Genomic DNA, 15,739 nt, shown 5'->3' with positions numbered 1-15,739 from the left:
TGTTCAGTTAACTGTACGGACACATTTGTTATGAATTTACGTAAATGTAAAACAATCAGTTTACCTCTGGCATCTCAGCACCATTCATAAAGGAAGATAGGTGGGTATAGTAAGTGAATGGGGTTCCCGGACTTTGTTGCCGGACATCGCTAACGGAGTTGGAGTCATCCACCGGGTCAAAATATAACTTTCGCTGATGAAAAAAATTATTTAGAATGCTACTCCATCAAACGCACAATGTAAATACTAATAAAGAATGATATCTAATACCCCATTCATACGTACCTTCAATGGTGGAGCTGGAATGTTGGAGTGGAAACCCTCTGCATTCTTTTTACCTTTGCCCTTCTTTGTAGCCTGCTGACCACTTTTGATAACCTTAGCCTTTTCTTTGTTTCTTGTGGTGTTGCATTTTGAGGCCTTTGTCCCTTCACATACTTTAGATTTTGGATGAGCACACATTTGGGGGTTTAGGACCTTCTGACTTCCTTTTTTTACCGACTGCACTACCTCTTCGTGTACAACATCAGAAGACTTCCTTTGTTCCCTCAATAGTGCTTTGAGAACCTTCCCGTGCCCCATGATGACTTCAGTAAGCTTTTGTATTTGATCTGCTTGCGAGATCAGAATCGCTTCCGTCGTCCTGTCTTCATGACGAAGATGCTATATTATGAACCCAAAAAGTATAGTCAAAATCTTTCATAAGTTCAACTGATCGACGAACTGGCTAAAACTACGAGCCATAAAATGCAACGAAGGATCAGTTTTTCTTACCTCGTTTATGCGACTAAAAATGTCTAACAGCTTGTGGTCCATATCGTTGGATGACTTGGTTCCATCATTGGGTACGTCTCTGAATAAAACACATAACAAACCTGTGTCTATTATACCAAGGGATTTCCAGAATGATTTGAAGACATAGTTGGGGTTTTCCATACTTACTTGTCAATGCCCGATTCCATCGCCTGCTGCTCATCCATAGATGGATCCGTCTCAGTTGCTTTGGCATGCTTCGTCATCGTGACTTCCATTAGAAGCTTCAACTCTTGAGCCAATGTCACAGCAAGGAACGTACAGTACAACCCAATGCCTTCCTAACATGTATTCCTTTTTTATACACTAATGGGTCTTTCTGAGTATGATTTTGTATTGGGCCCGTAAGAGAGGTCAGGCCCAATTAACATTGTGCATTGGTTACAACATGACACCCACACTCTAACTCAAACGGATATAGACACGATAAAAAAAAATTTGGGCGTCACCACAAAAGGTCCTTCATGAACATAATCTCACTTACTGAAATTTCAGGACATCTTTCTCAAACACAAATGTTACCACTCCTCCCAAGATCTGAAATGACTGAGAAGACAACACACTGATCCCTAATCCTCTCATGCCGTCCTCATCAAACCATAGTGTCTTTTTTGTCAATCATATGTCTAATCCAATCCTCCATCTCCATACTCAACTGCAACTTTTACTGCACACTTAACAAAGGATTTCCTAAATCTCATTGATTTGATAATTTTCTATTGTAGTTGTCATACTTTTATCATGCTTTCTTGTTAATTAAATTTCCAATTTATGCCAATTGCTGAGTAAACTGTCACTGTGTATGTCCTATTTTGATGACCTGGTACCATTGTTTTTAAACATAAATAATTCACAATTAAATGTTATATAAAAGATCAAATCTAAACATACTCACCTTACTCTGGCACATTATGAAAATATCAATAAACACAAGCAATTAAATTTGAAATTGCATGACTTAAAGATGTCAAAGCCAATGTCACCCGTAGTTACTTTATATACTTGTTAAGCAACTTTTACATCTACCATATGGAAAGTCCCCTTATTTGTAACTAATCTCAAACCCCAATCTGAATCCTCCTTTCGAATTATTTTTACTTTTTAAAGATTTCTAGTATATGGGGTTGAACCCTACTTCCACCATGCCTCTATACAGAGAAGCTTATTTTTAAACTATTGCTGAATACTTTATCAACTCAAATAACACATATTTAACATAACTAAAAATATACATTAAATTAGAGTTCACATCTTGTAGCTAATAAGAAAATAAGTGAACAACCTTTTCAGGAACAAGATCAAGCTTCACATAGCTAAGCCAATTAGAACGTTGGTTCAAACTCTGAGTAATTGCAACATCCATCAACTTCGACTTGCAGGTTCTAGCTAATAAGAAAAGAAGTAGACAACCTTTTCAGGAACAAGATCAAGCTTCATATAGCTAAGCTAATAACGACGTCGGTTAAAACTCTGACTAATTACAAAATCCATCATCAAATAACAATTGAAGGTTTCAACAACTACATACAGAGCACACTTCTAACAATGCCATGACCCACCTAATCCATGACTAAAAGCAACTAATGAACAACAAACAGTTTTCACACCCAGAATAGAAAGAGTCACATCCCAAAGAGATAACTTTGGAGGGCTGAAACCTCCTCCTTAAGTCGTGATTTCTCCAACTCAAGTTCACGGACTCGATTATAGTTGAAGTCGACAACAGTCAATTTAGTTGTTTCCACAATCTTCTTAAGCATCTTTAAAGATGCATCTTGCCTTGCTTTTACTTCGTCAGAGAAGAGAACGCCTCGGGTAATAAGTTTCAGTCCTAGGTGGTTGTCCGAAATCACCACTATGAAGCCGACAACATTGCCCCCTTCCCTCGTGCACGAATCCATGTGGTAATAACTCGGTGGAGGAAATGATACAGCCACACACACCCGCCGCAACATCTCTTCCATGTCCCCCGCGACAACGACCTCCTCTTCCTTCTTAACACACGGTACTGCAAACCTACCTTTGAAATCAACTATAAACAACGGAATCAACGTTACTAACCATTTAGAATTTAATTATTCAAGGTACACAGAGTACATACCTACAACCTCAAAGGAGCTACTACAACCCCCAACAATAGAAACACTTTTTTCGCCACTAGTTATGCTCAAACCTCGAAAGTAACTAGATAATGTCCCTCTATTGTCATTGCTTGGTTGGCCACCTCCTCCACGGTCATTGTCGTGTTCCCCACTGTTGTCTCCTCCGGAGTTCAGCCACTCCACCGCCTCACGCCGCACTTGGAATTCTTTATACTCATTATCCTTGAAACCCGAATTCTTTATACTCATTATCTCTATAGTGAAGCTTCACCTCTCCATAATATAACCCCTTTTCTTCAATAAACTACCCTCCTTATATGATATTTTTAATCTTCAGCTAACCTTATAAACTACTCAGATGGGAGAACACGTCTCGTGTAACGTGGCATCCTTAATAAAGATTATTGTATTCCCTATGAAGAGCTAAGTTGGATTAAAAGTAGTATTTAATTTAGTTATTTTTTGGTTTATATGTGATTAGGTATTCAGGCTGCAAATAAAAATAATTAATTGTTATATTTATTAACAGTGATAAAATTAATTAAAAAAAATTGGTTTTGATACAGTTGAATTTTGATTTTAATTATCAATCATAATATTAGTATTCACTCCAAATATTTTTAATAAATATCTAAAGGAAATGAAAATATATCTTATAAAGATAAACCATTCTAATTTCAAAGTCAATCAAAAAGTAATCAAATATGTACATGGCAATAATATATTTTTTTACTTAAATAATATTGTAGCATTATTTTTGTAATTAAATTTACTTGTAAATTAAAAACATCTAAAGAAAATGATATTACATATTACAAAGATAAACGATAAAAATTTTTAACTAGATCAAAAAGTGCTGGAATGTGTATATAACAACAATATATGTTTTATCACACATATTTATCACACATTACAACAACGGCTAAAAGATTTTTTCGGTTCTAACCAGTAAAATTTAAATCCGAAACTTTTAAATAGGAAAAGAAAAACATTTATTTTTTTTATTTGATAATTAAAGACCTCTATATTTATCATACTAGCAAGTAGCAACGACAATGGTCCAGTCCCAAAAAAAAAGTAGGGAAGTGGTCAACATTTGCGTCGTCCTACCAGCAAAATGCCCAAACAAGTGGCACTGTGGACTGTAGTAGGAGTACGAGTTAGTTATAACGTTTTATGCTATTATGGGTTGGGCTTCATTGTGCTTTCAAGTCGTAATGGCCTATCTTACTGGGCTCCAACTAAATTGGCCCAATTATTATGTTAATATTTATAGTACAATAAGTACAAACAAATTAACAAATTATTTAAATTTAAGAATATTATTTATTATAAATTTAAACAAATATTTTTTAATAAAATTTTTAAATATTAAATAATAAAGTTGAAATATAGTTAATAAATTAGCAACAATAATCATGTGATGTATTATTAGTTTTATGATCTAGATAATTTAAGTAATTACGTAGAAACTAACAAATATGTTATTTAACATATGTGTCATATATAATAATAACAATTTAATTTTCATGTACTATCAACATAAATAATTTTATACATGTATATATACAATTATATAGTAACGTATCAGTAAAAATAAGTACTTTTTAAATTGATTGCGTGAATAATTATCCAAAAGAACAAATATAATTGCACGATTGTATAAAATACTTTACACTGTCAGTTTATCAAAATTAAACTCTAATAATAATGATGATGATACTCTTCCTAGACTTTGAGATACACAAAATTTTTTGGAATAATGTATATGTTTTGGTGACCAAATAAAATAAACTTATATATATAAAATGATCACCTCTTATATATAATAAAAAAATCAAATAAACGAAAATTGAATAACAAGGTAAAATCATAAATCTTGTGCACCAACTAAGTGATTAACCTAGAAGTAAAATTATGTAAAAATAAAAAATTTTATTTCCACTTTAATATTTTAATAACATCAATTATTGTGTCAAATAATTGTGATTCATTTAGGATGTTGATTATGGCGCTGGAAAAAAATTTCTTCTTTCTGGGTTTAGAAGTTAATAATTCGCTATTTTATACTTGTAAGTTTTGAAAATATATAGAGAAAGTTTGAGGAAATAAAAAAGAACATAAAACCAAATAAACGGATAAAAATAGGAATAAAAAATCGAAAATTTAAAAAAAAATATTTATTTATGAGATATAAAAAAGTTTGACAAGTGTCAAAGTTAGGAAGATAATTAGATTTACTATTTAATCCTCTCAATTATTTTTTATTTACTTAACATATATAATAATGTATCAAGTTTTATTAATAAGTTTATTTTCCTCAATTATACCCTATAATTAATAATTTATTGAAAAAAAATACTAACATAATAAATATCATAACGATGCAAAATTAATGTAAATTTATATTGTATCAAATTCTTTTAAGCTAAATAGGCCTTGACATATTTAACGTTAAAACGACGTCGTTTTATCTGAATAAGTTGAGGTTTAATTACTCTACAGGTCTTTATAGTTTTACCAAATTTTCAATTAGGTCTTCATATTTTTTTTTAATTGGGTCCCTATACGTTAATTTTTTTTCCAATTAACTCCCTGCCGTAAGAATAACGTTTAAGATAACAGAATATTCTGTTTAAAAAACGATATTTTTATGATTGGGTTAGAATAGCTAGTTAAACATACATCTATTTTTGACTTATGAAAATTAGTAGTATTAATATTTGGTGCAATTTTCAAAACCAAATTGCAGCTTTCTAAGAAGCTATTTAGGAGCTTATAGAGAAGTTAAAAAAAATGACTTCTCTCATAAACTACTTTTTATCACATTTTTATAAAACATGCACTTTTAAAACTAAAAATCCAAATACAAAATAACTTATTTATAAGTTACTTTTAATATAGTCATTTATTACTTTAAGTTATTTTTTCTAAAGTAGCTTAATTAAGTTGTTTTCCCAAATTGGACCTTAAAATATACTAATTAATAAATTTTATCTACTGTAATGGTTCACTTACAAACTCTTAAACTGTAATAACTTAAATACTTAACCACAAATGTAAGACCCGGTTAATTAATGGCTAATTAACCCATAAATGAGAATTTATTCTAGAAAGCCAAAAATATTATTTTTATGGCTAAATGTGATAGAGGAGTTTGAGACGAGAATTTTGGTACCAATTTTATAGAAATCGGACCAAGATTGGACCGAACGGGCCAAACTGGACCAACCGGATCCAAAGTGGGCCCTTGGCCCAACATAACTAAACCCTAAAATACTCATTTCAGCATTCTCTCTCCTCACTTATCACTCAAACACGCTGAAATGGAGGCCATGGAGGGAAGAACACTCTCTCAAGTTCTTTCTCTCACTCGATCTTCAAACCACCATAACTTTTGATCTAGAGCTCTGATCGCCGTACCGTTTACGGCCACGCGTTCACCACGGAGAGCTCTACAAAACCTATACAATCAATCTTGAGGTAAGCCACCCCAGGCTTGATTTCGAGTTTCATGAGCAAAAATGTTGAGATTTTGGGTTCTTTGATGTTATAGGACCCAACTCTCTTGAAGAAGAAGGTTAATCTTGTCTCCTTAGACTTTGGATGTGGTAAGATTCTCAATCCTAGTATAAATTGTTGTTCTATGATGTTTGGGTATTGAGATGTTGTGTATGGGTATGATGATTGTGGCTTAGGTTGTGTATATGTGAATATTGGAGCTTGATTGGTGATTTTGAAAAGCTTGGGAGAGGGTTTTGTGTGATAAAATCTGTTCTTGGAGGTGTTGATACCTTGAGAGCTTGTGGACAAGTGGTTTGGAAGTGCTCCGGTTGAGCTTGGGAAATCGGCTAAGGTATGGTCTCGGTTTCCCATATCTAATATGTAATGTGGTAGGAAATACTTAGGCTAGAGGCCCTAAGATAGGCATTGAATTATTGATGTTGTTGAATGGTTGAGATATATGATGTGTTCATATATGTGATTATGAATATTGATGCCTTGATTGTGGGATATATGAGAAATGCATGTTATGATATATGCTTGATGGGTGATTGAGGTTGAATTGATGGGTGGTACTATGTTGATGGTGAGTATGATGTTGATTATGTATAATGATGGCTGATTGGAAATAATATTATTGGAAATTGGGATGAGGAAGGATGCATGACATGATATTGTGTTTGTCCTTTAGCCATTTGATTGAGAAGTGTTAAAATGGTTGGATGGTGACTTTGGGAATTTTGGTAAAGTGTCAATGTGTGAGTTGATGATGGCTTCATGTTGATTTTTGGTACATTTTGATTGATTTCAAAAAGGGTTGAAATTGGCATGTTTTGGTTGATTTTGAAAAGAGTTGAAAATGGCTTGTTTTGAAAATGGCACTTTGTGGTTTTGTATGAAAACATGATTTTTGGGCATATTTTGACGAGACACAACTTGGACTACGGATCCCTGTTTGTACCAAACTTGTTTAGAAATGAAATTGGATCCGGGATGTCCATGCCGTTGAAAGAACGGGCGGAAAACGATTTAAAATGAGAAAGTTATGTCCGTCGGAAGATTGGGGGTTGAATCTGTGAATTCTGCAGCTTTTAACTTAGAAAATTTTTAGCAGAATGACTCCCCGCGCGTAGGCGCACTTGGCGCGTACACGCTGTTCATCGAGAAAGCACCATCCACGCGTGCGCGTGGTGTGCGCGAGCGCGTCGATGCGCTGCACCAAATACCCAGCCATTTTCCAGAGAGTTGTGCCAGAGTTGTGCCAGTTTTGTGCCTGGGGCGCAAGAGCACCCACGCGTACGCGTGGCTGACGCTTGCGCGTCGTTTGGCTATTTTTCAACCCGCGCGTCCGCGCACATGACGCTTGCGCGTCGATGAGTTTTGTGGCCATCCACGCGTGCGCGTGGAGTGCGCGTACGCGTGGAGGGCGCGTACGCGTGGCCCTGTTTTCATCCCAAAGTTGATTTTTGAGTTTTAAAAGCCAAATTTCATACTTCTAAGCCTCCGATCTCACCACTTATGTCTTAAATCATTATGATATGCCTAGTAATGAAAAAAAAAGGGGCTAGTGAATGTGGTAACTTGCAAGTGAAGCAAGGGAAAATGGATGATCATTGAGGATCAAAGATGATTATGTGAGATGCGGAGGATGGCGGTGGAAGTGCTTGTTATGCCATGGGCCGAAGTGCCATAATTGTTAATGAATTGACTGGTTATGGATTTACTGTGAGCCGGATGGCTGGATTATTGTCGTGTTACGGCAGAGCCATGATTATGGCTAAGTGTAAATGCATATATGCTGTTGAATGAATTGTGAATGTTTGCACTTCCACCATCGGAGATGAGGGTTTCCCTGGGAGGAAGCAGTAGCTAGCCACCACGTGCTCCAGGTTGAGACTCGAAGCTCTTTTGACCCTATGTCGTAAGTGTGGCCGGGCACTGTGAAAGCCCGGATGAGCTCGCCCCCGTAAATATTCACCAGTGAGGGTGATGGATATGGATCATGATTATGATCAAGTTTATGATGAGTATAACTCGAGTTAGGGATGCGCGACAGAGGGACAGTCCAAGGTTAGCTACCAGGACTTGTCGGGTTGGCTCTATAATCGACAGATGATATCATCAGCCACTAGGGACAGGCATTCATCATATGCATACTATATGAATTGTTTGAGATTGCCTATTTGATTGCATATTACTTGCTAATTGCCTAAATGCCTTATCTGTTCTTAATTGTAAATCTCTTGTCTGATATAACTGTGTTTGCTATATTATACTTCTGCTGGTGGTTGGGAGGTTTGAAGGAATTGGAAAGGGGAGTATTAGTTAGACTGAAGGATCTTTAGTCAGTTGCCACTTACGGTTTAGCTTGTTTATAAGCTTTGATATTATCTGGAGGAAGTTCTAGGATTGCCTTCGGCTTTCCTGTATTATTATATATTATATATGTGGAAGCTGTTACCATGCTGGGGACCTCTGGTTCTCACCCATGCGAATTTTGTGGTTTTCAGATGCAGGACGTGAGGTTTCTCGCTGAGGCATGCTGGAGACTTCTGGATTAGCGAAGATCCTTTGTTCTCGGGACTCTGTTTTGGTTTATATGTTTTGCTTAGATACTTTTATCTCCATTACATAATACAACTGTGATGACTCCTCTCATAGGAGATTTTGGAGAATAGGTTTCTGTATTTGTGTCCCTTTGGGTTTCCTTTGGGGTTTTCCTTATTTTATTATATGTATATATTGTTATGCTCAGACCGGTTATCTTTGCAACCGGATTTTGAGTCTTGATATTCCTGTTTTTGACACTCCTTTGTATATATAATCTCGCATTAGCTTATCCCTGTTCGTTACGTTATCGATCGGAGTGTTGCGCTTTCGAGTTACGGTTTTTGTTTACCCCTTTTTCTAAAAAGGCTCCTAGTTATAATCAATCATTCATACTACTATACGTACTAAATTTTTGTTTTAGAGGTCGTAATACCTTGCCATCTTTGAATTATGACTTAAGCATAAGACTCTGTATGGTAGGGTGTTACAACAAAAATGATATAATTATAAGAAGTATTACAATCACTTTAGACTATTATAATATCAGCAGTGTCATAAACTCATATAATAAACTCACGCATAACTTTTTCTTACTCCATCTCGAATAGAATTTTTTGTCCATGGATAACATTACCCATTTCTTTAGGGCCTCCTAGTAAAGTATACAGCACATTCTCAAACAAAAGAAATCCGTATAACAACGGTCCACTAAACCCACCTCCTATGACTTGTTTATTTAACCAAACCATCAAACCATTCTCCCTAATAAAACTCTTAAGCAGAACGGTTCTGTTCTTCTTTGTGCACGGATGTGACTTCACCATTGACGTGTCTTTGGCTAACATTGACATGTAATATCAACATACTATGCTTTTCTTTGATATAAGCACCACCAAATTTTCCTGTTGATATTGCATGTCAACGTTAGAGGAGGACACGTCAATGGTGAAGTCATATCCGTGCACAAAGAAGAACGGAACAGTTCTGCTTAAGAGTTTTATTAGGGAGAATGGTTTGATGGTTTGGTTAAATAAGCAAATCATAGGAGGTAGGTTCAGTGGGCCGTTGTTATACAGACTTCTTTTGTTTGAGAATATGTTCTACACTTTACTAGGAGGCCCTAAAGAAATGGGTAATATTATCCACAGACAAAAAATTCTATTCGAGATGGAGTAAGAAAAAGTTATGCGTGGGTTTATTATGAGTTTATGACACTGCTGATATTATAATAGTCTAAAGTGATTGTAATACTTCTTATATGGGACCGGGGCCAGGACCGGTCGTCATTGCTGATATCTTCGTCACGGTATCGAACTCGGATGCTGCCTCCGATACGCGTGTTCGATGCGGTGTTCGTCTCTAGCAGAAGAGGCAACAAGTTACGGTGGGACGTTGTTGGTGTCGTATTGTTGCCTCGAGCGTCGCGGTCAGCTTCGTCGTCACCGTTAACCTCTGACGTGCAACCCGATCTGGTGAGTTTTAAGAAATTTTCGTGTTCTTTCTATTTCAATTTGGATGACGTCATTCATCACTGCACTCTGATATTTTTGTTGAAAGTTGAATGGGTTAGTGAAATTAGTTAGGTTAAATTAGTTTGTTACGGAAGGGATTTGGTATTGATTGAAAGTTGAGTTTATTGTCATGTTGCTGAATAATCAGTTATTTAATATTATTTGCTGTGAAACACCATGGCTGAATTGTGTTGCTGAAATAGTGACTAAGCTAATTTCTTGTTTATGTAAATATGTAAATCATGTTTCTTTGCTGAAAATGATTAGAGTTGAATTTGGTTGATTATGATGGCAAAATTTTTATGGGGTTCATAACTGAAGATTGAATCCATTGTTGATTGCTAAAATAAATACTAAGCTAAAATAATTACTAAATCTAATCTTTCGGAGAAAAGTCAGGGTTGGATGCACATCTTGGGGGCTTCTGATCGTTTGACTTAGTGTTGGGAGCATCCAATAAAGTCTAATATCATTTATTTCTTTTTATAGAATTCTTATAATTGTCATGTTTATATGAAATTTTGACCTATTGTTTATTTTTGTATGGAAATATGTTTTTTCCTTGTATTATGATTCTATTAATTCTATAAGAGTACTAAATAGTATTGAGAGTACAAGAAAAAAGAGTATGAATATTTATTCAAATACTTAAAATAAGATTACAAAATAATATAGAAAATTTATTTAAATTTATGTCGTTTTGAATGTATTTTATCGAAATGTTAATTTGAATAATATGATACGAACAACACTTAGTTCACTATAATCTATTTTAGTATAAAAATTGTCAAACAAAAACCACGTCAATACCAACTTACTTTTGATGAAAATCAATTTTGTAAAACCAATTTTACAGAAACTCCCATTTCTAAATTTTAATCCAAACACACCCAAAAGTATATAATCCCATTATATCATTCTATTTGGCCTATGCCTAAAATTTTTCATTTATGTATGATAAAAAATGAATGCTATTAAATGTCAATAAAATGAAAAGAGAAGATTTTTTAAGAGTTAATTGAGATAATATTATGTACCCTTTATTTTCATTAATTTGGTTCTGTTTCTATTTTTGTTTGCATTACTTAATTTTTTTGGTCCTTGAATGTGAACATTTGAAGTGATGACAAGTAGGTTTTGCTGCAAATTTTTATGTCATTTAAGGATGTAATAATTCCGAATTGCTGGCATATTTTTGGCAAATAATTTGTTGGCTAATTTTATTTTAGTATGTTATGTCTGTACAGAGGAGTATGGGAGTTTATTCTTAGCAATGATTAGTGTCATTAATTTGGCGAGTATTTAAGTTTGCTATAGCAGTAGGTTTGTGTCTGAATCTGTTTAGGTGTAAAATGTTATTAGAGAAGGTTCTAAGATGATAGAAATTTTAGAAAGGGCTAATTTAAAGTAGAGTACTTGTTCTTCTCCTGACATTTCGGTGTACTCTAATTACAAAAGTTTAAGCATGCTACCTAAGTAGGGATGATGGACATTAGAACAGGTTTGTTTGGAAATAGCATTTAGGTGGTTGTCGGTGGCTTCGTTTATTGTCTAATGGGAATATGACTTAAGTGAGATGGGTTGATAGTGTTTTTGTGGATTTGTTCTGTCTTGGAATCTGTAGATGGGAACCACCAACAAGATGTGTGACAACGATGATGCTTGTCAAGAGAATGCCTACACTAGAAATGGATCAAAGAATGTGGATGAGGATACGACTCACAATACTACCGAGAGTGAATTTTTCTACCGAGACATGGGAGAATTTGGTGATGTTGAAGGGATAGATGTGGAAGACATAATTAAGAAGGTATTTAGGAGTGATGAGGACGCGTATGAGTTCTATAAGAAGTTTGGAAAATATCACGGCTTTGGAGTTAGGAAGGGGGATTCCTGGAAGGATAAGGATGGTATTGTCACAAGGCGGAGGTTCTTCTGCAACAGGCAAGGTTTGAGAGATGCAAAGCACTATAATCGGTTAGATAGGATGAGGGTTCATAAACTAGAAACGAGGACTAATTGCGAGGCGAAGTTCTCCATATACCTTGACAAGAGTGCTTTTCTGTGGCGAGTAAGGAAGATTGAAAACAAGCACAATCATGACTTGACCCCTAGTTGCATGGTGCATTTGATTGCGAAGTACCGATCACTCACGGATGCCGCCAAAGCTCAGATAGATGGGTTGAACGAGTATGAAATTTCGACAGCGAAGAGTGTATGATATATGGCCGGGATGGCTGGAGATACTTGTTGGTTGGCTTCTTAAAGAAGGATGCCTATAATCACATTGATAAAAGAAGTCATGTAACGATTGCGGAAGGCAATACAGACGCTGCGCTTGCATATTTAGAAGGTAAGACAGAATCGGATCCGATGGCCATGGCACGGTACAGTTTGACCGATGATGGAATGCTTGGCAATATGTTTTGAGCTGATGGGGGCAGCCGAGTCGATTACCAGTACTTCGGGGATGTCCTTGCATTCGATGCGACATACAAGAAGAACAAGTATAGGCGGCCATTGGTAATCTTCTCAGGGGCCAACAACCACAAGCAGACCACCATTTTCGGTTTTTGTTTACTAATGGATGAGACATTTGATTCGTATAAGTGGATATTGCAGAACATGGAGGTGATGTGCATGAAGGAGCCATCAGTGGTTGTTACAGATGGGCATGAGGCGATGCGTAAAGCCATAACTTTAGTATTCCCGAAGGCAACCTACCGCCTATGTGCATGGCATTTTCAGAAAAATATTATGGCCAACGTGAAGGAGCCGTCACTCCGATTACGATTTAATCGATGGTTATATGCGGACATCGACATTCGTGAATTCCTGACTGAGTGGGACCTAGCGATTGAAGAGTTCAAACTTCAAGATAGCCTATGGGCGAGGCAGGTGTTCGATAAGAAGGAAATGTGGGTGAATGCATATTTGAGGAATAAATTTTGCGCCGAGTTTAGGACCACATCTCAATGCGAAGGTATAAACGCTGTAGTCAAGAATTTCCTTCAATTGAAGCGTACTATTCTTGAACTTGTGCAGAACCTGAAGCTAATGGTACGTGATTATCGGAATAACGAGCTTCTAGCCCAGTTCAGAACCATTGACACTTTCCTATTAATGACGACTAGCCTCGATGCCATAGAGCGGTTCGTTGCGTTGACATATACAAAAGAAGTCTTTGCTAACAGCCACCCATACACAATAAAGAACTATGTCAATTAAAGGACTTGAAATTTTATATTGGGACAGTGCTATGGTTTTGTAACTTACGGCAAATGTTGTTGGCAACCACCACTTCATATCCAAATCATCGAGCATAGTTTTAGTGCACATGGATGCCACCAAGTTTAGGACCTAACGAAATCAACTCAAAAAAATAGTTTACTTAATTTATTAACTTATTTCAAAACACAAAAAAAAACTCATCACATCATCACAACACGAGCCATTTTGAATAATATTAAAATTTATATTAACTTACGTCATCTACAACCATTCTTCCCGGAATCAGTGTTTGGAGTGACTCCCTTGTTCTATTACAATGGTCGTCCGGGACTAGCATCTCTCTACACGATTTAATATTGTAGTAATTAGCAACACTAACACGAGGACAAATGATAAACCCGAAGCCAGGTAGTGTAAGAAAATATTTGTTGTCGTGTGACTAACTTTTTTGGCAATATGGCCGAGAAAATGTATGCTGCAACGGCAAGCTCCATTCCAATAAACTGCACCCCTGGTGGGGGGTCGAAACAATAGATTGAAGCACTACCAAAAGTAATATAACTCCCATGTTCACTTAACTGTACGGACACATTTGTTGTGAATTTACGTAAATGTAAAACAATCAGTTTACCTCTGGCATCTCAGCACCATTCATAAAGGAAGATAGGTAGGTATAGTAAGTGAATGGGGTTCCCGAACCTTGTTGTCGGACATCGCTAACGGAGCCGAAGTCATCCCCCGGGTCAAAATCTAACTTTCACTGATAAAAAAAATTATTTACATTGCTACCCCATCAAACGCACAATGTAAACACTAATAAAGAATGATATCCAATACCCCATTCATACGTACCTTCAATGGTGGAGCTGGAATGTTGGAGCTGGAACTCTCTGCGTTCCTTTTACCTTTACCCTTCTTTGTAGCCTGCTGACCAATTTCGATAACCTTAGCCTTTCCTTTGTTTCTTGCGGTGTCGCATTTTGAGGCCTTTGTCCCTTCACATACTTTAGATTTTGGATGAGCACACATTTGGGGGTTTAGGACCTTCTGACTTTCTTTTTTTGCCGACTGCACTACCTCTTCGTGTACAACATCAGAAAACTTCCTTTGTTCCCTCAACAGTGCTTCAAGAACCTTCCCGTGCCCCATGATGACTTTAGTAAGCTTTTGTATTTGATCTGCCTGCGACTTCAGAATCGCTTCCATCGTCCTGTCCTCGTGACGAAGATGTTATATTATGAACCCAAAAAGTATAGTCAAAATCTTTCATAAGTTCAACTGGTCGACGAACTGGCTAAAACCACGAGCCATAAAATGCAACGAAGGATCAGTTTTTCTTACATCGTTTACGCGACTGAGAAGGTCCAACAGCCTGTGGTCCATATCGTTGGACGACTTGGTTCCATCATTGGGTACCATCTCTGAATAAAACACATAACAAACATGTGTCTATTATACCAAGGGATTTCCAGAATGATTTGAAGACATAGTTAGGGTTTTCCATACTTACTTGTCAATGCCCGATTCCATCGCCTGCTGCTCATCCGTAGATGGATCCGTCTCAGTTGATTTGGCATGCCTCGTCATCGTGACTTCCATTAGAAGCTTCAACTCTTGAGCCAATGTCATAGTAAGGAACGTACAGTACAACTCAATACCTTCCTAACATGTATTCCTTTTTATACAATAATGGGTCTTCCTGAGTATGATTTTGTATTGGGCCCGTAAGAGAGGTCAGGCCCAATTAACATTGTGCATTGGTTACAGCATGACACCCACACTCTAACTCAAACGGATATAGACACGATAAAAAAATTTGGACGTCACCACAAAAGGTCCTTCATGAACATAATCTCACTTACTGAAATTTCGGGACATCTTTCTCAAACACAAACATTACCACTCCTTCCAAGATCTGAAATGACTGAGAAGACAACACACTGATCCCTAATCCTCTCATGTCGTCTCTATCAAACCATAGTGTCTTTTTTGTCAATCATATGTCTGGCCTCCATCTCCATACTCAAC

General features: G+C 36.3%; 1 protein-coding gene across 1 annotated transcript; it reads left to right on the top strand.

Moving 5' to 3' along the window:
- Positions 1 to 12,697: 12,697 nt before the first annotated feature.
- On the top strand, positions 12,698 to 13,708 carry LOC107640225 (protein FAR1-RELATED SEQUENCE 5-like). The gene is made up of 2 exons (XM_016343768.2): positions 12,698 to 12,867; positions 12,925 to 13,708. The coding sequence occupies exons 1-2, from the start codon at positions 12,698 to 12,700 to the stop codon at positions 13,706 to 13,708; spliced, it is 954 nt and encodes a 317-aa protein (XP_016199254.2).
- The last annotated feature ends 2,031 nt before the right edge of the window (positions 13,709 to 15,739 follow it).

Source organism: Arachis ipaensis, chromosome B5 (genome assembly GCF_059453495.1).
Source record: "Arachis ipaensis isolate K30076 ecotype BB chromosome B5, ASM5945349v1, whole genome shotgun sequence".
Lineage (NCBI taxonomy): Eukaryota > Viridiplantae > Streptophyta > Magnoliopsida > Fabales > Fabaceae > Arachis > Arachis ipaensis.
Note: the sequence above shows the minus strand (reverse complement) of the source record. Positions and strands in the feature narration are given on the sequence as shown.